The sequence below is a fragment of the Dromiciops gliroides genome, chromosome 2 (assembly GCF_019393635.1).
Source record: "Dromiciops gliroides isolate mDroGli1 chromosome 2, mDroGli1.pri, whole genome shotgun sequence".
Classification (NCBI taxonomy): Eukaryota; Metazoa; Chordata; class Mammalia; order Microbiotheria; family Microbiotheriidae; genus Dromiciops; species Dromiciops gliroides.
The window spans coordinates 258,292,177-258,318,195 of record NC_057862.1 but is presented as its reverse complement, the minus strand read 5'-3'; the positions used below and the strand labels follow the sequence as shown (position 1 = coordinate 258,318,195).

Here is a 26,019-nt window from a genome sequence, read left to right as displayed (position 1 = left end):
GAAGCAAGCCAATCAAGCCAGACTAGAGGGCTTAAAAGCAATTTTATACCAGTAGAGTAATGAAGACCAGAAGCCTACTGCATTTACCAGCTGAGGTCTGAATGACAGGGAGAAAGACTTATTATCCCATCCACAAATTAAAGTTCTTGGCTTTGAAGTGGGATGTCACTGCTAAGTTCCAAGACTGATGTACTAAACTTGATTCCAAATATAGATGAATGATAATCCACTGATTTATATTTTAATAAGTGCTAAGCCGGCTAGTGCCAGTTTAGAATTGGTTAGGGGAATTGGCCAATTATGAGGTCAGTAGGTGTTACTGGCCAGGGAAAACCAACATGAATATATGCTGTTGCCCTGTCACATAGAATCTCAGTATCAGAGATCCTGGAAAATTACTCAAGAAAGGGGTGAAAGGAAGAATACATAGGCAGTGGGACCACTCACACAAGAAAAAGTAGCTAAGAGTCTAAGACTTCAGAGAATGTCTTTGGTAGTAGTAAATATTTTAGGACTGACTAATCCCCTCAGCCTTGATTATCCTTGCTGTCAAGTGCAACTCCAGTATGACTGCCTATGAATTGCACCACAGATAAGGAAACCGGAATATGACCCTCAGGGAACTCAAACTTAGTTCCCCAGAAGGCACCTTGCTAGCAAGAGAGTAGAAGAAATTGGAGCTCTGCAATGGAATACTACACCAGAGTAAAAACAATCTTCCCCAGGGTATAAGAAAGAAGTAGGTATTATCCAAGGCTTATTGATCCATGGTGACAGAAATACTCCATGATTCTGGACACTCAGACCAAAAGAAGACTGAAGTTGATATAGAATAGGGTCTATTGGCCCAAAATGGTAGTGAATATATTTGAGAAGTGTTTCTGGGGTAAAGAATGAAGGTGTAATATGGGTAGCCAGTGACCAGTAATAGAAACTATGTAAAATCTATTTTTGCATGAAATCCAACATAGGATTGCTCTATTGTGAACCATGAATCAATTAGTCAGTATTTATTAAGTGTCTGTTAAGTGCCAGGCACTGTTGGGCACCAAGGATATAAAAACAGAGATGTAACACTCCTTCCCCTTAAGGAACTTAAATTCCTTTGGGGAGATAACCTGTATACAAAGAGAAAGACAAACATGTATATACATGAAAAAGATTAACAATATTAAAATTTACAAGGCAACATTTGGGGAGGGAGGTTAGCATCTGAGGGCATAGAGAAAGGCGTCATGTGATGCTTGCATTGTTCCTTGAAGGAAATAAGGGATTATTAGAGGCAGAGGTTAGGAGACAATCAATTTTACTGGGAGATTGCCGGTGCAAAAGCATGGAGATACGATATAGAGTGTCACGTGTGAGAAATGAGAAAGGAAAGGCAGGTTGAGGTCAGGCTGTGAAGCATTTTAAATGCTAAACAGAGGACTTTATATTCAATCTTGGAGGCAATGGGAGTCACTGAATTTACTGAGTAGGGAAGTGACATATATGATCAGACCTGCACTGTAAGCAAATGACTTTTGGTAGCTTTGTGTAAATAGGATTGGAGAGGGGAGAGAATTGAGGCAGGGAGACCAATTAGGAGGTTATCGCAATAGTCCAAGAGAGAAATGATAATGGCCCGAACTAGTGTGGTGGCTATCATATGTGGTCTATGGTACATAGCCTTCATAATATATTACAATATCCTATCTCTTTGATCTATTGCATTCAACTTTGCAATGCATTTTGTACTATGTATTTTCATTTGACCATATTTTGTCTTCTCTTTGTTATGCTATATCATATCATATGCTTATGCATATGATAGGTTTTTGCTACACTGTATAAAATTCATTTGTGTATTAGGTTCTGTGTACTTGTATGTGTCCTGTGGATTTGAGGTGACTTCTTGAGACTCTGCTGTACTCAAAGAGTATTTTACAATGTGTACCTATAGCTGCACATGTACACACTTACAGTGTGACTTGCAACTATGGTAGCTCAAGCCACAAAAAGTGCACTTAGTAGAAGACTGTCTTCCTCCTCCTTTCATGAACCCCAAGTCTATGGGAGCCAGTGCTTGCTACCATAAATTAGTAATTATTGTTAATATGATTAACACACCTTTTGTTGATCCCAAAGTCTTGAGGGTAGGGATTGTTTCACTTTTATCTCTTTGTACCTCTAGCACCTAGCTCAAGGCATAGTCTTGTGCACAGTTAAGTTTTTAATAAAGGTCTGTTGAATTAAATTGCACAGCTCACTCTTCCTTGGTTCAGTACACTGTGTTAGGTATCAAGGGAAAAACAAAGATAAGACATAGTCCCTGATGTCAAGGAATTTATAATCTGGTATATGAGATAATACATGTACACCAATAAATATAATCATGAGATAGAATTTCATAAGAATAAATGTAAAGTCCTATACCAGGGATAAAAAAAATCAATTTCACATACAAAAGATGAATGCATATGTACTGTTGTAGATATGCGCAATAAATTTTTTTTTTTTGCAGGGCAATGGGGATTAAGCAACTTGCCCAGGGTCACATAGCCAGTAAGTGTCAAGTGTCTGAGACCGGACTTGAACTCAGGAACTCCTGAATCCAGGGCCGGTGCTCTATCCACTGTGCCACCTAGCCGCCCCCGCAATAAATATTTTGACATATGAAATGGCATATCTAATGTCTGATCGAGCAAAATAGCATTAAGCATCAATAGTTTCTCCTGGAATACTGGATGCATCATGCAGAACACCATTGTTCTATAGAAAGTAATTTGGAAAATACTAAACTAGATGTAAGATTTTTTTTTTTTAAGTGAGGCAATTGGGGTTAAGCGACTTGCCCAGGGTCACACAGCTAGTAAGTATTAAGTGTCTGAGGTCGGATTTTAATTCAGGTACTCCTGAATCCAGGGCCGGTACTCTATCCACTGCACCATCTAGCTGCCCCGATGTAAGATATTTTTAAACAACCTATGAAGACACTTAGATATAAGGTTCCCATAAGTCACATTAAGCCCAATTCCTGATTTTGAACATTGTATTGGAATTATTTGGTTCATGGAATATGAAACTCATACAGCTTCTCCTTTACTATGTAGGTAAGGCTGATATAGTTCTTGTTCTCTGATCCTAGAAAGTTAGAAGTCAATAGATAATACAGGAAAAAAGATGAGCATACTCACTATAGAATGCTGATTTCACCTTTATTAGCAGCATAAGAAAAGGTATTTGTTTTGTCCCAGGGAAAAGCCATAGGGTAATGCCATTATTCAGGACTTTAGGAAATTAAAAATAACAAGCAGTAATAAAAATAAAGGCTTTTCAAACCAAATAGTTTTCCTCCCCAAAAGACACCCCCTTTATGTCTTTTGACAGTAATATTTTTAAAAATTAAAACTTAAAAAAACATCTTGTCATCAGTCAGTCACCAAGCACTTACTGTGTGCTAGGCAGTTTTCCTATGTTTGCCATAAAGTCTTGCATTTCCAGAAGGGAAAACTGGATGTTTAGCCCTAGAATTCCCTTACATTGCATATTTCAGGACAAAAGAGGGGCCAAGACAATTTGGAAGAGTGATCAGCTAGGACCAACATAAACTTAATTCAACTTCCAGAATTAGGTTTGAAGTAGCATTAGAAGAACATGCTGCCCTTAAGACAAGAGACTAAACATCAATCTACCCTTAATGATCAATAGTCCCAGGGAGAAGGGCTAGCACTGGTGTCCTGACAGATAGCATTACTTCCTGCCCAGGGGTGGTCCAATATCTCAGTAGCAGGGTGGGCATACTTCACTGCTCTCGTGGCCTGAGTGTTGAAAATACATAATCAAATATACCCAGCTTCCAAATGGTAATTTCTGTCTCTTTTAAGGGATATGATGGTTACACAGAGGCCAGTGGCTATGATACTTTATTCTACTGAATTGAAGGACATTATTTCTTCTGAACATCTAATTTCTAATGGCTTGGGCAGCCTTTTTATTTTCTTTACCTAACTTCTTGGAAGCCATCCTCCTCCTTTCCTGTTAGGGGCTCATTTTGTCATAGATCATAGGTGTAACTGGAAGGGGCCTCAGAAATTAACTTTTTTAAACCCGTCATTTGAAAGAGCAAACAACTGAGACAAGTCCTTAATAGGGACACAAGGAATGTTAATTCACAACATTTCAGGTGGATCCACAACCCTAAACAGAATGGATGTTAGAAATGCATTAAGTTGAAAGTAAGTTTCTTTTTTTTTTTCTTCTTACCTCATTCCCTGTTGACATGACTGCAACTACTGGAAACTTGTTAACTTCAACTTCTGTGACACCAACAGTTGCCAGGAGACCAATCTCTGATGGGCCCATGTGGGTTCCTTTGGCCAATACACATTCCCCTCTTTTAATGTCATGGCCAATGGGTCTGAAAGCCATAGTATATAAACACAAAGGTTGTGATTCAGAATAGGAAGTTTCCAACTCTCTGAAGAAAAGAAAGATATGCCCTGTACACTTTCAGTGATGGAGGTCACTAAGGGATGAAATATAGGGAAGCTGGATGAGAAGCAAGGCCCATGTAATTTAGTATTATATCTTTAAAGTCAAAAAACTGCCCACTATATAAACATACTGTTTTAGAGCAGGGATTCTTAAGCTTTTTTGTGGGATGGACCCCTGCTTTAGAGCAGGTTAAGGCAAGATCCAGACTTTCCATTATTAAACATTAATACTGCTAACATATAATTTCCAAATTTTTGCCTACTATAGCACCATTAAAGACACATACACACAAAGTGGATATGTAAATGTATGAAGGTAAATAATCTGTAATCTTCAGTATCTGGGATGTTTAATATGGTTGGTTAATTCAGCTGATTAGAGAACTATGCTAACCAATTTAGTCTTGAGTCTGAGTCTTAAATGGAACAGTTTGATCCTTTCTATTCAATGGGCATAGACACTGCCTTAACCCAACTGGCAAGTCCTCTGGAAGATGTGTGCTTTTGTTTTCAAGGGGCAGTGGTAGTGGGATGGACAGAGAGCAGTGGGGTAGTCATGTGAGAATAAACATGTTTAGTGCAAATCTAACTCGCCTACAGGAAACTTTTAAAGCACATGACCTCTCCAAAGTGTTCTTTACATTAGCAAAGGGTATCAATGAAGGGAAGAAATGGATAAAGACAGTAGAGAGTTTGGAAGGTAGGTGGATAAAAGCACTCTGATCTTGGATCAGTAGTGTTTTAAAAAGGCAGCCCATTATTGTCATTAGTAAAAGCAAACCCCATCTCCTGCAATAGCCAATTCTGGATTATCCAGTTAGAGGTTGACCGCATAGTTTATGGAACATGGTGGTCCATAACCTTTCCTTCTCCTCATCTTGCTTCCTGTTGCCTTTTGCCTGTTTAAAAACCTTTAAGCATTTGCACTAAAGAATGGGCACAAAAAAATGAAGAAATCAAATTTAGAGTGGTACTTACTGTAATATGTTGGTAAATTTTGTAAAAAATTTAAAATTTTTTGAAGGGAATAGCTTAAACTAGTAGCTATTTGTATTACAATATCATCCATGCTCTCCTGAAAATTATTACATATACACATATATGCATATATACATATTAATGTATATCTGTGTGTTTATAAGTTGGCTGTACATTCTCATGCAGTGAAGAAGGTTGCCCACTTACCTAATATCCTGGCCTGGCCTAGCTTGCACTAGAATCCGTACCTCCAGTTCTTCAGTGCCCTGGAACAGAACATGTCATGTGACTGCACGCAGATCAATCCAACAAAACAGATTAATCTCCAAGTCCATTCAAAAGGTCTCATTTGCTTTCCTTAGATGCTTTTATCACTGGACAGGCTCAGGGTAGAAATATATGGAAATGGAAAACCATTTGGTAAATTAAAACAATATTAACATTTGAGTTTTTGCTGAAGGCTCTTGAAACCCTGAGAAGCTAAATGGCAAGGAGTAAATTATATAGTTTTTCTCTTTCAGAGTGTCCTCCTTTCATGGATCAACTCAATTCAAAGAAATTCACTTTCAGAGTACCATTCTCTGAGCCAAAGTCATTCAATGAGAACATTATGGTTGTCCCCATGCTTAAGTAGAGAATGAAGAAGACATTTCTCTTCCACTGTCATCAATCATGAATTTATCCATAAGCCAAGATCTCATGGGAATACTTTAAGTGAAAGACTTATTTACCATCTGGTCAATTTGTATGAATAAAAGGTGACAATCAATTCCACATTTATGGACTATAAATATCATGACATTGTTGTCCAACAAAACTTGCATGTACATGTGTTTGGATCTCAATGTTCTGCTGGTTTTCTTGATGCCAATAAATCTGCTTGGAGAATTTTGATATGTAGACAACATAATTTGTATCCCAAGTGGTGAGTTTTATAAGGTTTGCAAGTGATTAAGTGATTAAAAACTTAAACCAAAACCCCCTCCTTATCCCAGGGAAAGTGGCTGCTTCCATACAGCTGAAACTATATGACAGATTAAGCACTGGAGCAAATGTATTTCTTTTTAATATAAGTTCCTTTGCTCCTTTTATAGAAGATATTTCAAAGCACTTTGCAACAAGAGTAAGATAAAGGCCCAGAAATCTTGAAACTGCTCCACTCTCAATAATGTTCTCTACCTTAAACACACCAACCAGCTTCAGTGAGAAGAAAGCTTGTTCAGGCCATAAGAGATCCTAGATTTAAGCATTAAGGGAGAGGCTGAAAGTAAACTGATTGGCATTTTCATTAAATCATATGAAAATCAGCCTTAAAAAGGTCATTTTGATCTGGCTGGTCATTTTGACTGATTTAGTACAGAAGTATTCACTGATTTACTGAAGTTTTTTTTTTTTTCTTGGAGTTTAAATTCACCACTTCCATATTCTTTGGTCACAAGCCAACCAAAAGCCAAAAGCAACATATACCTTTAACATCACAATAGATTCCTTATTTGCACCTGAAATTTCTGGGGCCAAATATGCATCAATTTCTGTTAGAACAAATATAATTTACAACAGAAATCAACACAAAAGGTTTCCCATTTTAAAGGTAATTTTGTTCAACTCTATTCCATATAGCAAAGTTCCAGTATAATGAAAGACCCAGGTCAGACTTGTAGTTTTTTTTTTTAAACAGGATTACAGAACTTATAGAAGTACCCAATAGAACAATGAAAAAAAAAAAAAAAGAACCAGGGGTTACACACATCATCGGATTCCCTGATGAGTTCAGTATCTTCCACTTGTACTACTGCATCAGCACCACAGGGGATTGGAGCACCTGTTGTAACTCTCATGACTTGTCCTGGCATCACTGTCTGAGTGGGCTAGAAAAAAAAAGGTATAGATAGAAAGAAGATATTTACTTTGCAATACAAAAGTCAGCATGGTATAATGGAACAAATTTTAGACTTGAAATTAGAAGACTTGGGTTTGAATTCAGACTCTGATGTTTATTAGCTGAGTGATATTAGGCAGCATTTCTGATTTCTCTCAGCCTCAGTTTACTTAATTTTTAAAATGGGGACGGTGTTACTTTTACCAGTACCTCACAATATTGTCATAGTGTTTTATAAACCTTAAGGGACTAAATATATGAATTATTAATTTTTTCCATATTATTTTTCAGGTAGATGGCAGCTCAGATATTACTGGCAACTAGATAGTGTAGTGGATAAAGCACTGGGCCTGAAGTCAAGGAGATCTCAGTTCAAATTCAACTTCATACATTTACTAGGAGTGTGACCCTGGGCAAGTCACTTAACCTCTATCTGCCTCAGTTTCTTCATATGTAAAATGGGGATAATATTAGCACCTATCTTGCAGGATCAAATGAGATAATATTTGTAAAGCACTTAACTTCATGACTAGTACATAGTAGATTCCATCTAATATTACTGTTGTTATTATTATATAACAAGAAGACAACATATATAAGTTGTTTTGAGCTCTCTGCGAGGTAAAATGTGTTATGCAATGTATTTTTAATTAAAATTACAAAAACACACCTTGATATTATAATAAAAACATGTTTATTGGAATGCTTAGGGAATGGGTTGTTCTGATTAATTGAATTTTCTTCTATGGCTAATCAGAAAAGCTTCTTTATTTCAAACCCTGTGGAAAATCTTTCTGCAATATCAGTCCATGATTTGTTTTTTTAAGTTTAGTATAAGACATATAATTGTATCATTCTTCAGCAATTCAAGTTCTTCCAGCATCTTAGCATCATTGTTGCAAACTATCACAAATCACAGACTAAAGAAAATCCTGGGATAGGGCTAAGTGAAAAAAAAAAAATCAAACAAAAAAAATCCTCTACCAATAACACACAAAGTATCTCCCTCATAAACCCTGAAAATCTTATACTGTGGCTAGGGACAAAGATCCAACCATCAACAAAATGAGGTTAATTATAATCTCTATGCCAATGCCTTCCAGAGCTATGTCTTTCTCCTCAGCTTTAATCTGTAAAGTTGCTATCTGTAATATCACCATCTGTATGGGGCTAAAATTCTAGCTAGACTGCCTAAAAATCTAATGAGTGGTCGCCATAGATTATAAGCTATAACAAGAGTTTAGACTTTTAAGTATTTATTAAGGAACATAAGAATTTGGTGAGGAGAGAGAAAGAGGCAAAGATTTCTTCATTTATCTATCTCAGGGAGCCAGCATCTCAGCTCCACTCAGAATGAGGTCCCAGATGAAAAAAAGCCCCTTGTTCCTTTCTCCTCCCAGAAGCCTCTTGTGAAACAGGAAATAGAGCCAGGCATATGCGCGCGCGTACACACACACACACACACACACACACACACACACACACACACACAGCTCCAAGCTAATTGGTTGGAAGCCCTGATTGACAGAACTAGCAGGCAGCTCTATAGCTGCAAGCTGGCCAGCTTCTGGACACTAACATCACCTGGCTTATCCTTACATGGCTTCTCCTCATGGCAGAGCTTCCCTACAAATCCTGCATTCTAAGTTATCTACTGGACACTTAAACCAGATGTCCTGGAGAAATCTCAAACTTAACATGTTTGAAACAGATATCACCATCTTTTCTTCCAAACCATCCTTTCCCAGACTTCCCTCTTTCTGTCAAAGGTACCATTCTTCCTACCTTTGGCATCATACTCAACTCTTTACTCTTCCCTCAACCCACATATTCAATTAGTAGCCAAATTTTGCCATTAATTTACCTGCACCATATCTCTCAAATCTGACCTCTTCTCAATACTTGCTGAATTGTTTCAGACCCTTTTCACCACTCATTTAAATTATTGCAATAGTTTCTTAATTGGTCTCCCTTCACCAACCTTTTTCCACTTCCGTCTAAATCTATGCTGTGGTCAATGTGATTTTCCTTAAACACAAGTCTGGCCATGTCATTTTCAATGGCTTCCTACTGCCTCTATAATAAAATATAGAACTTCTTTGTTTAGTTTTTAAAGTCCTTCCCAATCTTGCTCCAATCTATATGTCCAGTATCACTGTATATAACTCCTCCTTCCACACTCTGCTGTCCATCCAAACTGACCTTCCTTCTCTTTCTCACACAGGGATACTCAATCTCTCATCTTTGTGCCTTTGCACTGGCCACTCCCTCCTCACTTCTGCTTTACAGAATCTCCCTCTTCCTTCAAGGTGCTGCTCAGGTAGCACCATCGACAAGAAGCCCTTCCTGTTTCCCTTAAATTCCCTCCCTCTCAAACTTCCTTTTCTTTAACTGCTTTGTATTTATTCATTTATTCTGCATATGCTTAAATGTGTCCTCAATAACTTCTTAGTTAGAATGTAAACTCCTTTTGAGCAAGGATTGTTTCACCTACTTGACTTTGTATCTCCAGCACTTAACACAGAGCCTAGTGAATACTAGGTTCTTAATAAACACTTGTTGATTAATTAACAGGCTAATAAAAGCCTCAAGAGGTCATCTAGTCCACTTCCCAATAATCCCAATGCTGCATATTTATATGCCTAATTAGGATTTAACAAGTATTCTAGAAATACTTAAGCACACAGATGAGTTGTGTTCTATATCACTGTAATGTTTGAATCAATAATACCATGGATTTGTTTAATTATTTGAATAATACTTGAGTATATGATCCTCTGGGAATGCTTGGCATTCTCTGCCCTCATGTATTTAGTGATATTTTTTAGGCAGGCAAGGGTAATGCATGTATTTTAAGTCCTGATGTTCCTTTAATGGAAGTTTTAGACTGAATTTTCAACAACTGTATTTATTTAATGAAAATGCCATATGATTATGGGGTAGCTGAGAAAGGCTGAGTGATTTACAGATTATGGGACCTTAAATTACTCAATGTTATGCCTGGTGCTGCCCATTTAAAAAACAAACAAACATCCTCTCAGTATCTTTGCTGTCTGAAGTCATTTGAGTTCATACATTTTAAAAAAGTGAGCCATGTGCTTCACCAGAAAAATGTCTTGGATTGTTTAAAAATTCCTATCTTGATAAAGGAAATCCAAAGACAGCAAAAAAGTGGGAGGTGGGGTGGTGAGAGAGAAGGGTAGTTATCATTTTAACTACACTGCTTTTTGTGGAAGCTGCTAAAAGAATCCCTTTTGTCTAATTTGAATTTTCCCAGTTCACTTTGTATTCCCAATTCTCTAGCAGAGGTCTTACCTAGGACTGAAAGAGGTAATAGGAGGGAGAAGATAAGGGGCCTAGATAACTATATCCTGGGGTAACTGAGAGTTGGAGTTCATTATGGAAATGAACTCATACAAAAGACTTAAATAATAGAAACAGAGGCCCCAAGAAGACACATGGCTTACATAAAGTTATGTGGCAAATTGCTAGCAGAAAAACAGCAAAGCAAAAACAGGCTGTTTCACTTCCCAGAGAAAATGCCTGCACCAGCAAACCAGACAGACTGCACTTAATCCTAGTTTTCTTTGTCACTACAGTGGCAGCTAGGGATTTGATGATATGGTCTTCTAGGTGACAGTTTTAGAGTCCTGGGCAATGTCCCCCTTGCTGATGCTGGGATAATGAAAAGGGAATGTACAGATCACCACAGCTCTTCTCTGGGAACCTTGCTCATCAACCCTCATATCCTCACTTATTCACTCCATGGTTATACATTTCAACTATGCTCTTGTGTGTTCCCTTAACCTTCCATTGTTCTGACATTTTCCCTCTCTCCCCTCCCTGTCCTCTAGGTGCATGGAAAAAATTGGGTTAATCTTGATGTTATCCCTCATCTGGATAAAAATGCTTGCAAAAGTATGTGGTAGTGACAGCTAAGTATCCAAGGAAGAAGCTCTTAAGGAAAGGAAGAGAAATGTCCTTTGGGTTTGTCCTGGATTTAATCAATACATATGCTAGGGAGTGTATTTTTATTATTCCTAGTTGACAACTGAGAAAATTACCATGTACCTGTTTCTTAGGTTACTTTGGGAATGGCTAAGTACCTGCACCCTAATGGGAAAATTCTATTCAAACAGTAGGTGTAAATGTTAGATACCTGCTCTTAAATAACTTTTTTCCTTTGCTTTTTCAAATTTTCTTGGTTACAATACACTCTGGAGAAAAAGTCTAAGAGGACAAGATTTATGAATTGGTACCTACAAACTAATAATTACATTTTTCTTCAAAACACCAGCAAATAAACAAGAATGACCTCCGGTTACTTACAAAATAACAAAACCAAAAACCACATAATTATCAAGGCAGAAGGGACCATGAAGTAGCGGCCAATAGAACACCTACCATACCATTCCAGAAAGATAAGTATTCTCTTTTTAGTTTAGTTTTTAGTTTACTGACTAAAAAAATTACAATTTCTTTTATCTGTCCTCAGAGCCTATCTTTTGAACTTTTTTATCATTTTGAGGATATGACCTCTAAGCTTTTCATACCAGTGATATATGGAATTCAGAAACAGTCAATGAAGTCTAATGAGTCTGACAGGAGCTGAGATTCAACTATGACTATAAAAAGATTTTGCTTTCTTCCTTATCCAACCTATACCCCACAGTCATACATTTGAGTAATATCCTCTTTTTTCTAGGCCTCTTTTTAAAAGTTTTTTTTTGTTCTGAATTTAATGAACATACTCCAAAATGAACATTTCCATATACAAAGTAGAATTGGAAATGAGGTTATATCTAAACATTTAAATATCTAATAAAGCTTTTTTAAAAAATACAATAAATTCGACATGTTGGTTTTTGAAGCTATACTGTTTGTGCTACTTTCTGAATTCCCTTCTGTGCTCTTCTGTGCATTTTGAAAAATATTTCAATGACCTTTTTTGGGGGGGGAGTAATCCTGTTGCTAGCTCCCCTCTTCTCCTACCACCCTACCCCCTGCTGCTAAACACCTGAACAAAGAGACAAACACTATTCTTGTAAGAAATATGCATTATAAAGCAAACAAATCCACATACTTGCCATGGCCAAAAATGTCTGGTTACTAGCCAAATTAATTTACAGATTTAATCTCATACCACATTACCAAAAGATTAATGAAGATCTCTATTCCTGCCTTTCTATTTCTGTTAAACTCATCACCATCTTTCCAGTCACCCAAGCTTAAAATTCTGAAATCCATCAGAGAGTCAAATGGTGAAGAAAGCACAGGGAAATATTTGGAGATTCCCAGGAAGGAGGATGAATCTTAATTAGACAATCTGACTTCTTTTTGTGAATCAGCTTCTATTTGCTTCTGGCTGCATTTGGGTGTGGTAGGACTATGCCAACTGCAAATTAAACTTATTTGAGCAGACTATGATTCTGTCAAGAGAAAAAAATGGGAAACTTGTGGCAAGTAAATGAAGCCTTACTTTGAAGACTTTGGTTAAGTGCAATTAGGAGGAGTGGCAGGGAAGCAGTTAGTCACAAACACTAGCCAGGAAAGTTACCAACAAGAAGAAAAAAGAGTAAAGACTTTTAAATGAAAGTATGAAGGACAAGGAAAATTTTTCAGTGATCTCCAGATACGTTGCTAAGGAGAAGATTTTAAACATGAAGTTAGGAGAGATTTGGGTTTGAATCCGGCCTCTGACATTTACTAGCTACATGGTCATGTCAGGAGACACAACCTTTCAACTTCAATTTGCTCATCTGTAAAAAGTGGGGAATGGGAATAATAAGACTTGAAGTCCCCACTTCATAGCGTTGTTGAGGATTACATAAACTGATCATTTGTAAAATGGTGATAATAATGGCATATTCCCCCCAGGGATTTTTGAGAATCAGTTGAGATAATATGTATAAAGTACTTAGCTTCATGGCTGGTACAATTCTAGGGCTCAGTACAAGCAATAAAAAAATGCATCCAAGGCAAGCAGCACAGAAAGTATTCTTAAAATCACTTTTTAAGACAAATAAATCAGCCTTTTCAAGCAGAGACTGGATGATTTGTTAACAAAGTTACAGAAGTGATTCTTGGTCAGATAAGGTCCCTTCCAACTCTTGGATCTGTGATTTTTTTGGTGATCTTTTATTTTCCTCTTTTCCTTGTACCCTCTGCCCTCCCCCTTCATTTACTGTACTTCATTTTCCCCAATGTCTCTCATTCATCGCTTCTTCCTTATTTCCACTGCCACTGCACTAGTTCAGACCCTCCCAGACTTCTAGGACTAACCTTAATAGCCTCCTAATTGTATTTTCTTCCTCTAGTCTTTTCTTTCTTCCAGACATCTTGCACACTACTGCCAGAATAATTTCCCTAAAGCACAATTGTGATCTTGTCACTCCTCTGATCAAAAACTGCTCCCCACTGCCTACAGAATAAATTCTAAACTCCAGCGTCTGACATTTTTAGGTCTTTCATGCTCTGGTCCCAGTCTGATCTTCCATTATTCCTTTTTATGTACTCCTATGCTGTAGCCAAATTGGGCTATTTGACATTCCCCAAATAAGCCATGTGCTTTCCTAATTATGCTATACCTCCTTCTCCTAAAATGTCCTTCCTTTCTACCTCTGCCTATAAAAATCCTATGCATCACTCAAGGCCTAGATCAAACACCACTTTCTCTATGAAGTCTTCCTTCATCTATATAGTCAGAAGTGAACTCTCCCTCCTTTGTTGATTTGCAATACTATAGACTTCTCCAGTAGCACACTTATGCCTGGTATAATTTTTTTGATGTCTTACATGTCTTAACTCCACTAAGTTATGAAATCCATGAATGCAAAGATTTTGTGAAATTTATTTTGTATCTTTCCCAGAGTATCTAACATAGTGACTTGCATATAGCAGATAATTTTGTTTAAATCAAATTACATCAAATCCTACACATGAGTCTCACCTGTTCACCAGCTTGGGATTCCCCAATGATGAAACGGTCTCCTGGGCCATCAGCAGCTATGAAAAAGAAGAGAACCAAGAACAATGATCAGTGTAGACCTATAGCAATAATGTAATTCAAATAATAGAAAATAGATCCAAGGTGCTATTAAATATTGGTTCACTGGAGCCTTTCTCAAAAGACTTTGAGTATAAGTTTATCCAGGGGTCTGCAAACTAGGCAACAATTTGCACAACTTTTGGTTTGGTTGTTTACAACATACCATTTGAAATATCACCTGAAGAGTCTTTCTTATTGATGGTATTATTGGTGATATATTGGTGACTGAACTTTCTGTAATTTCCACTCTTGTTTTCACTTGGTATGTCTCCCAACAAAGCCACTGAATGAAATGTTAGCAGTATATGGCATAAAGGAGTACTAGAACAGATAAGTGACTTGCCCAAGGACACACAGGCAGTAGATAATAGAGGAAGGATTTGGATCCATATCCTCCAATTACAAAATAGCATTTTCTCCCAATATGCTGTCACTGTGTATAATGATACACGCAGATTATATTTAGATATAAAGGATCTTTTAAAAAATGATTAATTTATGCCAGAGAAAGATGCAATACTGGTTGCCTCAAATATTGTCTTCTGATTAAAAAAATCATAGATTGGCCTAATAAAAAAAATAATGGTTTGGGAGAAAAGGGGCCTAGATTTTAGTTATGATGATGGCTCTATTGTTAAACAGCTGTCCAACCTTAGGAATCTCACTAAGCCTTTGTGTTCCCTGATTGTTTTCTACTTTCACTGAGTTGTTGGAAAAGTTAAATGAGATGCTAAAGTACTCTGGGAACTTAAAAAATATATTATTTATACCTTAATATGTGAAGCTTCTAAAAATTTGTTGGATGTGGGTATTCCTTTCATGAATGTATCACAACACCTTCAAGACTGAGTAACTGGTCTTTGAGAGTTGATGCAGCTAAAACAATTCATTGGCCTGTCACCAAGCTGGTGGTGGGCAAGCCTCTCTGAACTTAATAGCCATGGTAGGCTGATGCTTGGATATAGCAAGGATATACTTGGATTCCTAAGCCTGTGCCTGAACAATTTCCAGTTAGTTAAGATCTGCCAAGATCTGAATTGACAAAGCCTTTAAGAACCCAGTGTAATCTCCATACCACAATGAAGCACTGAGTAAGATTGCTGTGGCAGAGTCCCTAAAACCAAAGCCTCCTGATTCCCACTCCATTACTCTTTATGCTATATTATATTGCTATTTTTTATTCAGAAGACTATTTCAAGTAGCCAGTACTGCATCCTTCACTATCATAAAAAACACTGAATTTTTTAAAGACTGCTTTCAACACTTTGCATATCCTTGAAAGCAAGGAATGAACCCTTTATAGAGTCAATTTTTACAAAACTCTTAACATAGTGGTGGCTTATTATTTCATTTTGTTTCTCTTCTAAAAGCACATAGCTAAATTTCACATATCTACTAATGAGTTTCTCTTCTGCTTTGTAACCACTGAATTTAATTTGCAGGAAGCAATAAAAAGCAATCAAAATCAAATCTAACAACAAACATATTATGTAAGCAATTCAGAAATGTTTAATGCTAGACTCAGAAGCTGCCTCCTTTTCTTAGTGTTCAGAAAATGTCTGTGTTTTTGCTTACATCTTTATTTCAAGAACCCTGGTTTTGGTCTTGGTGACTTTTGATTTCTGTAAAAACATATTGAAGCCTTAAGTCTACATTCAAAGTGATACTATTTTTCTATTTCTTACAGGAATTGACAGAAAAGTCACGCTTTACTATTACTTTATTTTTTTAACTTTTCCCCCCTTAATAGTATTTAATTTTTTTTCAGTTACATGTAAAAATAGTTTTCAACATTTGTTTTTATAAGATTTTAAGTTCCAAATTATTCTTCCTCCCTCCCCAAGACAGCAAGTAATCTGATATAGGTTATATAGTACGATCTATCATATTCAACATATTTCCAAATTAGTCATGTTGTGAAAGAAGAATCAGAACAAAAGAGAAAAACCTCAAGAAAGAAAAACAAGCAAAAGAAAAAGTAAAAATAGTTATGTTTACCATTACTTTCTGGTTACCCAACAACTTCTCTTTAAAGCTCATGAAACATTTCAATGTTCTTCACTCATTCATTCATTCAACATACCTTCAATAAACATTAGTTAGCTTATGTTTGCCAAGTACTGTGCTAGGCTCTTGGGATATAAAGATATAAACAGACCAGTCCTTTCTCTCAAGAAATTAACATTCTATTGGGGGGAAATAACATGTATAACAGAAAAGTAAATATAAAATACATAAAAACAAATTTCATTGAGGGTAGAGAGTTAGGAGGAGGGAGAGATCAGGAAAGGCTTACAGTTGGAGGTGGCATTTGATCTGTGCTCTGAAGGAAGCTAGGGATTCTGTGAGGTGAAGGAGAGAAGAGAATGCATTCTAAATATGGGGTATAGCTCACAGGCTATAAAAAAGCCATGGATATGGGAGATGAAACACTGTATACTGGGAACAATAAATTGTCTAGAACTGTGGTGTTAAACTAAAATAGAAATGGGTTTCCTGGAGGCTGCATACTGACTTAGAAAACCACAAAACAACACTCTCTATGTTGTATTGTATTTGTAGTCATTTTGTTAAATATTTCTTAATTATATTTTAATAATCTGGTTTGGGTTACACTTGGGAGTTTTACAAGCAGCAAGTTTGACACCTCTGATCTAAAACATTAAGAAGGTAGGCTTTGGTCAGGTACTAGTCAACAATTGCCTCAGGTGCTTCTCAATGAGACACTGATGGAGATGGTGTGATACAGAAAAAGACTAATGAATAAATTTAATTACAAAGAAGAGAAAATCACTATAATTGCCCAGTGTTGTAAAATATAATAACATTATTTGTATAATTTATCATCTCAGATAATGAACCAAGGTAAGGAGTTTTTGAAAAACACATCATAGTGATTAATCAAAGTTTACTTTAAGAATAAGTTAAGCTATTCATTGGTGACCTGAGGCTCTCATTTCTGACTTTTGTCTGCTCAAATCACAATGTCATCATATACTGACTTAGACATACCTAAGAACCTGATGCTTCGAATTTTGACCATTTCTAAAATTGCTGTCTCTATAGCTGAGTTTTTGTTTTTGTTTTTAATCCAAATTAGGTTGTGAGTTTCTAAGGTCAATTCCGTTTCTCCTGTTTATGTGGCTCAGAGCACTGCCAATCTTTCACAAATAATAAATAGTAAATATCAGACAGTTGCACAGTAGATATCCTCTTGAACTTTATATTCTGTTGTATATAAAGTTGAACTGTATGTATTGCTTCATTTGATACTTTTCTTTGTAAAATCATTTTGAAATATAAGTTACTATAAGCTACTGCATGGTAATTTACATAAAACCTTTTGGGAATGTCTCACAGTAGCAAGAAAGGCTTTTATAGCTCATGTGACTAATCATTCTCTCTAGCAACAAGAAAAGCTCTGAGCAATACAGTTTCATTTTACCAAGCTGTGGTTATCTCATGCAAAAACACAGAATATTCTCTTGAAGAATAATTCGGCCTCAAGCAATTTATTTATTGATTGATTTGCTTTTTCCTCATTTACATTACCAGAGAGGTAAAATTGAATATCAGTCCCTTTGGAGTTTCATCTGCTCCACCTTCTTGTTCCTCCCTTGAAGTCAGAATCCTTGGTCATTTTACAATAATTCTGTAAGACCACAAATGGCACTGCCACAAACAAAATTCCAGCTCTCCAAGCAGGGAATAAGAAGCAGTAAGAGCTGATGAGACTGTTAGAAGAATAAAAGAATTTTCTTTCTGGACAATATTCGTTGTATAAATATCAGAGGAGAGAGAAATTTGGTAGCTAAAAATGTATCAAATGAATCAAGGCAGGGCTGTGTGTGTGTGTGTGTGTGTGTGTGTGTGGTTCCTGTTCTGCCTATTCTACCTCAGTGTTCTACAGTTCAGTCAGCTGAAGGAAATGAGCTGGATGAGAAACACATCTGAGCTTCCCTCTCCTCAGGAAAGAAGGTAGGATTTCATACCCGTACTAAGCTGAACTGCAACAGAAGTCTAACACAAAATGATCTCTGTAAAGTACAAGTCTAACAATTCTGACCAAGGACACTGCTATAGAGAGGGGGACTAAGCAAATGTGCTTCCAACACAAAAAAGCACCAGAGATATAACCTGAATAAATATTTAAATGGACCAAAGAACAAAAGAAAATCACTTTAACTGCCCAGTGTAAAAGGCAGTAAAAGATTCTACTGTCTTTAACTATGAAGATAGACTCTATGTTCTGAGAAATGTTTCTAAACAGTTTCCCAACTACATGAGTATTGAATTTATAACTAATGGAAAGATCCCCAGGGTCTTTAAGCTATTCAATTGTGATACGGGGTTGGGATATATTGAGGAATTAAGGGACTATTAAAGTTGAAACTGGCCAATTAGCTATCTGGAGGGACACACCTAAGTAGTAAGGGGAGATTAAATGCTATGGCAGGTAAACCAGTTAGGCGTGGCTACTACCAGAGCTAGGAGACAGAGGTCGGGACTATCATTCCAAAAGAAAATTCTCCCTGACTCTCAGGAGTCTTTCCCCCACCCCCACCCCGAAAGGGAATTTTCCATAGTCAGGTGGTCACCCCATCCATCCCTGTCTCCCCCCACCCCTTCCTTCCTCAATAAAAGCTTTTGACTTCCCTCTTGGTCACTTTCTCTAAGCACCCAAATAAAAGACTGTGTTCTAGAGAGTGTAATTCTTTAAGGAGGAATACCCAATGACTGCACCCCCCCACACACACCTATTTCCTCTGTGACAATTGCAATGTCCATTTTTGGGGTCTCAGACTGGCCTTTCCACTGGGAGAAATTACTATAGCATTTATTTATTGGATTGATATAGTCTGTGGTAATTCCAACTGCTTGTGTTGCCAGCACCATCTGTAGCTACAAGAGCTCTGAAGGTTGGCATGTTCCAAGGATGGATAGAAATTTAGCTTTCACTCTTCTCAGTAAAATGGCTTACTTGTGATTAAAGTAGGAGGACAGATCATTCTGATTGTTGGTTGCCTGGGGTTCAGCTGAAATCTGACCTTAACTGCCCCTGTGTTGGGATTGATTTCTCTCTTCCTGGTCTTGAGCCTTTAGAGGTTCCACTAAGAAAACATCTCTAGGCCTCTAGGGAGACTAATGCCAGAAGGCACAGAATTCAAAGATCTTTCCTTACATATTTGTCAAGTAGGGGGTTTTGTACAATCCTGAGGCTTCTAGTAAAAAATTCACATTAGGTCTAGTGTCAGGAAATACACATGTGAATATACCTCTCTCTGAATAAAGTTATTCTAGCAGACACAGAAAAAGCAGATGCAATAACAGTTGGGTACCTGGAATTAGCCCAAATCCTTCAAAATGTGCAGTACATAACCAAAACTAATCAAGAAAGACAAAACCCTTACCTCGGACAGCATAGCCATCTTTTACTGATGCTGGGAAGGGGGGTAGGTTGTCTTTTGCATATACATCTTGAGCAAGAACTCTTCCCATCCCATCTACAAGGACAAAAAACAAAAAACAAAAAAAACAAGAGATGGGTGTAAACCTATAGAAAGCAAATCAAAGATGGAACATAGACATAAATGAGATGTGTATATGTATTTATCTAACTTAGTTTATATAAAGGCTCTTTCAGACCTCCTGATGTTAGAAAATAGAAATGTATCCTGTTGTCTATGATGAAAAATTAGAGTTAGTTATTTCCCTAGACTACTTGGGGAAAGCTTCTTCATACTGACTGGGACTGCACAAAGCTTCAAACAGAAGCATCATAAACATGTAATACTCCTAAATACCATTTTCTTTAAAAGGAAAGCTACTGGGGGCAGCTGGGTGACACTAGCTGTGTGACCCTGGGCAAGTCACAACCCCCATTGCCCTACAAAAAAAAAGAAAAAGAAAAAGAAAAAGAAAAGGAAAGCTACCGAGATTTCCTTTTAGGAGCAAATAAGGCTGGGGAAAAGCAGCAGAGGTATTGTGAAAACTCAAAACCTAATTAATTGTGCTCATATAGCCTTTTCTTATCAGCATTTTGATGGCTAAAGAGGAAGTTTAGCTAACAAAGCCTATGTGAATTTTAGCTGTTGATTTGGACTTCATTAGACCAAATAAGTTGGTGACATTAAGGAGTGGGCTAAAACTACCAGCTGATATTATGTAGAGGCTATTGAAGTTATACAGAAGAATAGTCATTTAGGATTATTACTTAGTCATCTGAACCACTTAGCAAATATTTTCCAGTAGTAAAAAACATTAGATCTCATTGCCAATTCCATACATCATCTAGTCATTAGTCGCCCTCTTTATAAAAAAAAAAAATTAAGCCTCTCTTCAATGTCAATAATACAGGACTTTATTTACATGAAGCAGTTATATTACCTTGCCTTACCTGGCAACTTTGTTGCCTTGAGACATAGGCCAGCTCCTTGGTCAGTCAGCTCAGTGTGAGCTGGTTGCCATTGATGTAGGAGGCAAAAAGGGGTTAATAGAAAAACCCAAGACCCAAGCTTTAATTCAGATACTAGCTCTAAAAGGGAGTCAGACCCAAGTTAATGGATAACTTATACTAGGTTCTTGTACCCACAGAAATTACTGTCCATAACGGGTACAGAGGGAGAGAGGCCATGATGACCTTAGACTAAAATGACAAGGCTATAGAAATTCTAAAGAAAAATGATTATATTTTGAAACTAGCCATGGGAATCAGAAAGAGACATGCACAGAAAAGGCCAAATTTGTCCCCAGATTCACCTTACGACGTGTAAACCCCCAAAACACACTTCCACTGAAAAAGGTACTCACCTCGGAGGTTGGCTTAGGACCCCAGGAACTCCAAATTAGGATAAGCCCTCCCCTGAAACACCCCTAGGTGGAGAATATTATAATGAGAAGGATGGGCCCTCCCCTGTACCTCCTCAAGGTGGAGATTATTATAATGAGACTGATAATCAATTTATCCATACTATAACTGTCTTTCCTTTCACTATTTGAGAGATACCTTTCCAATATTCTGGTTCTCTCCTTGTGGTCACCCACAGTATTGCAATAAAACTTGGGAAATTGAATCACTGAGTCTTGTAATTCTTTTGGGACAACTCATGATCCATTTGACCCCAAATTCCAGCCCACATCACCATGTCTCAAAGGAAAAAAAAAATAATTAGGTGGAATCTTTAGACAAGAGTTCAGGACTCTATCACTAGGAGATCAAGTCTTTGGATCCAGTTTGTAGGATAGAGTAAAAAGGTCTGTTTTAGATCAAAATTGACGCCCCCCCCCCCCATGGCCCTAATTCCATTAGTTCCCAGGTAGATCTGCTATCATTTGGCTCTATAACTGAGCATACAACTCTTGAAACTAGTTCCAGCACAGGACCACATTGAAATTCCTCGGAGGTAGCTTCCTCTCTGGAACTAATCCATCCATAAGGGATTACAGCGGCAATGTGTGCCTTATTCCAACCAAATCATTGCTACTCTTTTACCTGGCTTTGCCAGCCTATTAGAGTGCCTGATCACAGGTGATGAAATGCTGTCCGACCTAGAGATGACAGAGGGCTCTCTCCAACCATTAATCATTCACTTTCATTTAGAAATCTTTTATAATCACAGATGCTTCATTTAGGCATTTCTGCCTGATTGATTCAGATGAGCCTTTGGCTAGTTTATCTGTATATAGTATTCTTGTTTGTCTGTTTGGCAGTATTTAAGCCTATATAGAAGTGAGGCACAATTCTATTAAATATTAAAATATAGACTAAGGACTAGTAACCACAGTAAATACAGACTGAGCTTCCATTGCCAAACACTTAAGAATAACTAGAACTGTACTCCATGGAAAATAGCAGCCAGTTCTTACCTACCTAAGAGAGTCAGTGTTAGCAGCATCTCCTGTCCAAATCCACCCCTAATCTTATCACAATGCTAGAAAGAAACAGTTAGTACTTCTGAAGATTGCTGAGTTTTGACATAAATATGTATATCAATCCACAGATATATATATGTATATTAAATAGATACGTATGTAAAATACATGTAAATATATTTATACAAACAAATGCATATATACACACATATATACATATTGGCATGGGGCTAAATTAGGATATTAGGCTAAATTAGGACGTTAGGATAAGTCAAAAGAAGTTTCTCCTTTGAGAAGCAAAACCAAAGGTGACCAGATAACAGGACAGACATATGGAGGAATTAAGAGACTATTAAAGTTTAGCTTGGTCAACTAGATATCAGGATGTATGGACACACCTAAGAAGTAAGGGGGGATAAAATTCTATAGCAGGGAAGTCCATTAGGCATGGCTACTACTGAGCCTTGCCCAGGGAAGGAGAGACCTCCAGAAGTCAGGACCACCACTCTTTTTTTTTGCAGGGCAATGGGGGTTAAGTGACTTGGCCAGGGTCACACAGCTAGTAAGTGTCAAGTGTCTGAGGCCGGATTTGAACTCAGGTCCTCCTGAATCCAGGGCTGGTGCTTTCTCCACTGCACCACCTAGCTGTCCCTGTTCTTTTACTTTTAAACCTTCCTTTACTGACTCTCTTGTTCCTTCCTTTACCTTATGTTAAGAAGATGATGAATTTGTTTCCAGTTGTATTTCCTCAGGATTGACCTGAAGCAGACAAATTGTCTGAGCAGAGGACAAAAGGGGGAAAGAAATGACAGTGGAAGAAAGTCACAAAACGCTGATGACTAAAGAAGGGTCAGGGACCTAGTGAGACAAGTCAGTATGAAAGCTGGTACATGAGCCTTGCTAACTTCATCTCTTATTATTTCCTAAATTTTATATATATATTTTGCATCCAGCTTGTTAATTCCTACTTTGGTGCTTATATTTATCAGTGCTTTATAGTAATGTCCCATTGCATTGCGAGCTGCCTTTTTGTATATCCCCAGTGGGTAGGATAGCACCTCGCAGATACATACTAAATGCTTGCTGAATGGGTGAATTACCCACACGTGGAAACTCTCCCATGTACTCACAAAATCATGTCCATGACCTCTTAAGACCAGCTCAAAATTTAGTTCCTCCAGGAAGTTATTCCCAATAAATGTCATTCCTTTTTTAGTTCATTGTCATTTACTACTTATTCAGCTTGTACCATACTACTTTGTGTATAGCAAGTGTTTTCATGTTTTATCGAGATACATTTTGTTTCCCCAAATCCTTTTATTTCTTGTCTATTTCTTCAAAGCCAATCAGGGCTGGGTTGCAACCCATTGTTGGCCTCTTAATGGGTCAGAAGAAGTACAAATGGCAACTGCCATTTCTCCCAGAATCCCTGAGGGCTTTCCTCTTTCAGACTTCCTTCCTTTTTTCTCTTTCCTTTCTGTTTTTTCTTTCTTTCCATTCCTTCCTTCTGACATGTGGCTTAGGATAAATCAAAAGTTTCTCCTCTGAGAAGCAAAACTAAAGATGACCAGATAACAGGACAGACATATAAAGGAATCAAGGGACCATTAAAGTTTAGATTGACCAACTAAATATCAGGACTGACATACTGAAGGAGTATGGGGAGATACAATTCTATAGCAGGAAAGTCAATTAGGCATGGCTACTATCTGACCAGAGCTAGGAGACACAGATAATCCCAAAGGTCAGGACCATCATTTCAAAAAAATCTTCCTCTACTCTCAGGAATATGACAAGCATCTAAGTTTCCTCACCCTACCCCAAAAGGGAACTTTCCAGTTTTCAAGTGGACACTGTGAGAATCGGAATGACACACCCTGCTGGGAAAGATATTGCAGGGAAGCTCCACCATGAGGAGAAACCATGTGATTTAGAAACCATGTGACTTTAGCATCTGGAAGTAACCCAGAGTCTGGAAGTTGTCTGGCATCCGGAAGTTACATCTATAGAACCACCCGTAGGACCTGTCAATCAGAGCTACCAGCCAATTAGCTTGGAGGTGTGTGTGTGTGTGTGTGTGTGTGTGTGTGTGTGTGTAGATGGCCCTGTTTCCGGTTTCTCAGGAGGCTTCAGGGAGAAGCTGCCGAAGTGTTAGTCTTTTGGGTTCCTGACCTCGGCTTGGTGGGTCAGATGCTGGGGTCTATTAGAAAGTTAGAGGAAGTTTGCCTTTTACCTCTCCCTCCTCACCAACTTCTGATGCACTTTAATAAATACTTAAGTCTAAACTCTTGCTAAAGCTTCTAATTTAAGGTGACCACTCATTAGATTTTAGACATCATAGCTAGAATTTTAGCCTCTTACAACACCCCATCTATCCTCTATAAAAGCTTTTGCCTTCCCGCTGTTCTAGGAAGAGAATGTTTCTAAGCCCTCCTCCCCAAGGGGTGAAGTTTTTGATTTCCCACTCAGTCACTTTTCCTAGCACCACATAAAAGACCACTTTAATTCTAATTGGACTTTGGGCAACAGTGTAATTCTTTACTGAAGAATACCCAAGGACCACCACCTCTCCCCCATGACCTACCCTCCCTCCCTTCCTTCCTTCCTTCCTTCCCTCTTTCCATTTATTTATGTATTTGTTTTTATTTATTTATTTATTCATTAAGCAATCAATCAATCAATCAATTAATTGCTGAGACCTGGGAAAGGCCTCAGTTTAAAAAGGCCAAGGTCTGTCACTTCCAGGGCTATCTCCAGTCATCCTGATGAATATCCTGCTACTGGACCCAGATGGCTCTGGAGGAGAAAATGAGGCTGGTGACCTTGTGCAGTCCTTCCTCACTTAAATCCAATTCAACAGCAAGTCATGACATCACACCAATGTCATAGTGCTTTTCAAGAACAAAAGACAAACAACATTTCCTCAAAGCATCGTAGGTACAATGTTCCACTTTCACATTAATGAACTCCAACATTTCTTTATCTGATCATAATCTTTTATTGTTCTATTTTTCTCTATGCCTTAACCCTGTTTTTTTTGTTTTCACTTTGACCTTCACTTCTTCCAACGGTCAGTTTTCCCCAGGACATCACATATAGCATTGGCTATACTCATTTGTCTTTCCTATCTCAATCCTTTTGTAAAGCAGTTCAACTCTATCTTAACTTCTACAATCAAATCTGTTGCCTCTTTGTCCTATGGTTGGTCATGCCTTTGTCAAATCCCAACTTTGGAGTACTCCCACCATTCCCCTTCTTTACTACTATTTAACATGCAGTTGAACAGAGATGGAGAAAAATCACAAAACCATACTGATTGGGTCTACTCCAATTTTATGTTATATAATCTCAACTGCGTCTTCACTGCAGGCAAAGCAATTCTACAGTTTCCTAATCAATACACTATCCCCCTTATTGCTGTGGCTATTCTAAGTCTTTTCGTTGCTCCTTAAACCTCCTGGGGTATTTCCTCCTCTTACTTAAGGAACTTGTCATATTTCACTAAAAAGAAGTTGAGGCGTTTTGCCAAGAACTCTCTTTTTTCACAGCACTCACACATCTTCCCACACTATTCCTCCTTCACTTCTGTCTCTCATGAAGAAATGGCCCTTTTAACTGCCAAGGTAAATTTTGCTTCATAAATCTTTGATTCCATCCCCTTCCATATTCTCCAGCAGACTGTTCCCACTATCATCCCACTTTCATTTTAATCTTCAGTCTCTCCCCATATCCCTTCACAACACCCCTTAAATTGTGAAGGTATCTCC

The 26,019-nt window shown here is 37.7% G+C and overlaps 1 protein-coding gene across 17 annotated transcripts in view; it reads right to left on the bottom strand.

The window, feature by feature from the left end:
- The window catches only part of GPHN (gephyrin), a 757,220-nt gene that overhangs the window by 95,519 nt on the left and 635,682 nt on the right, over nucleotides 1-26,019 (bottom strand). For all 17 annotated transcript variants that reach the window (XM_043986983.1, XM_043986980.1, XM_043986981.1 and 14 more), the window contains 5 exons: nucleotides 19,792-19,884; nucleotides 14,282-14,337; nucleotides 7,202-7,321; nucleotides 5,661-5,719; nucleotides 4,246-4,399 (listed from right to left, as the gene is read on the bottom strand). In XM_043986983.1, the coding sequence (XP_043842918.1) occupies nucleotides 4,246-4,399; nucleotides 5,661-5,719; nucleotides 7,202-7,321; nucleotides 14,282-14,337; nucleotides 19,792-19,884 (482 nt within the window). The remainder of the gene's footprint in view (nucleotides 1-4,245; nucleotides 4,400-5,660; nucleotides 5,720-7,201; nucleotides 7,322-14,281; nucleotides 14,338-19,791; nucleotides 19,885-26,019) is intronic.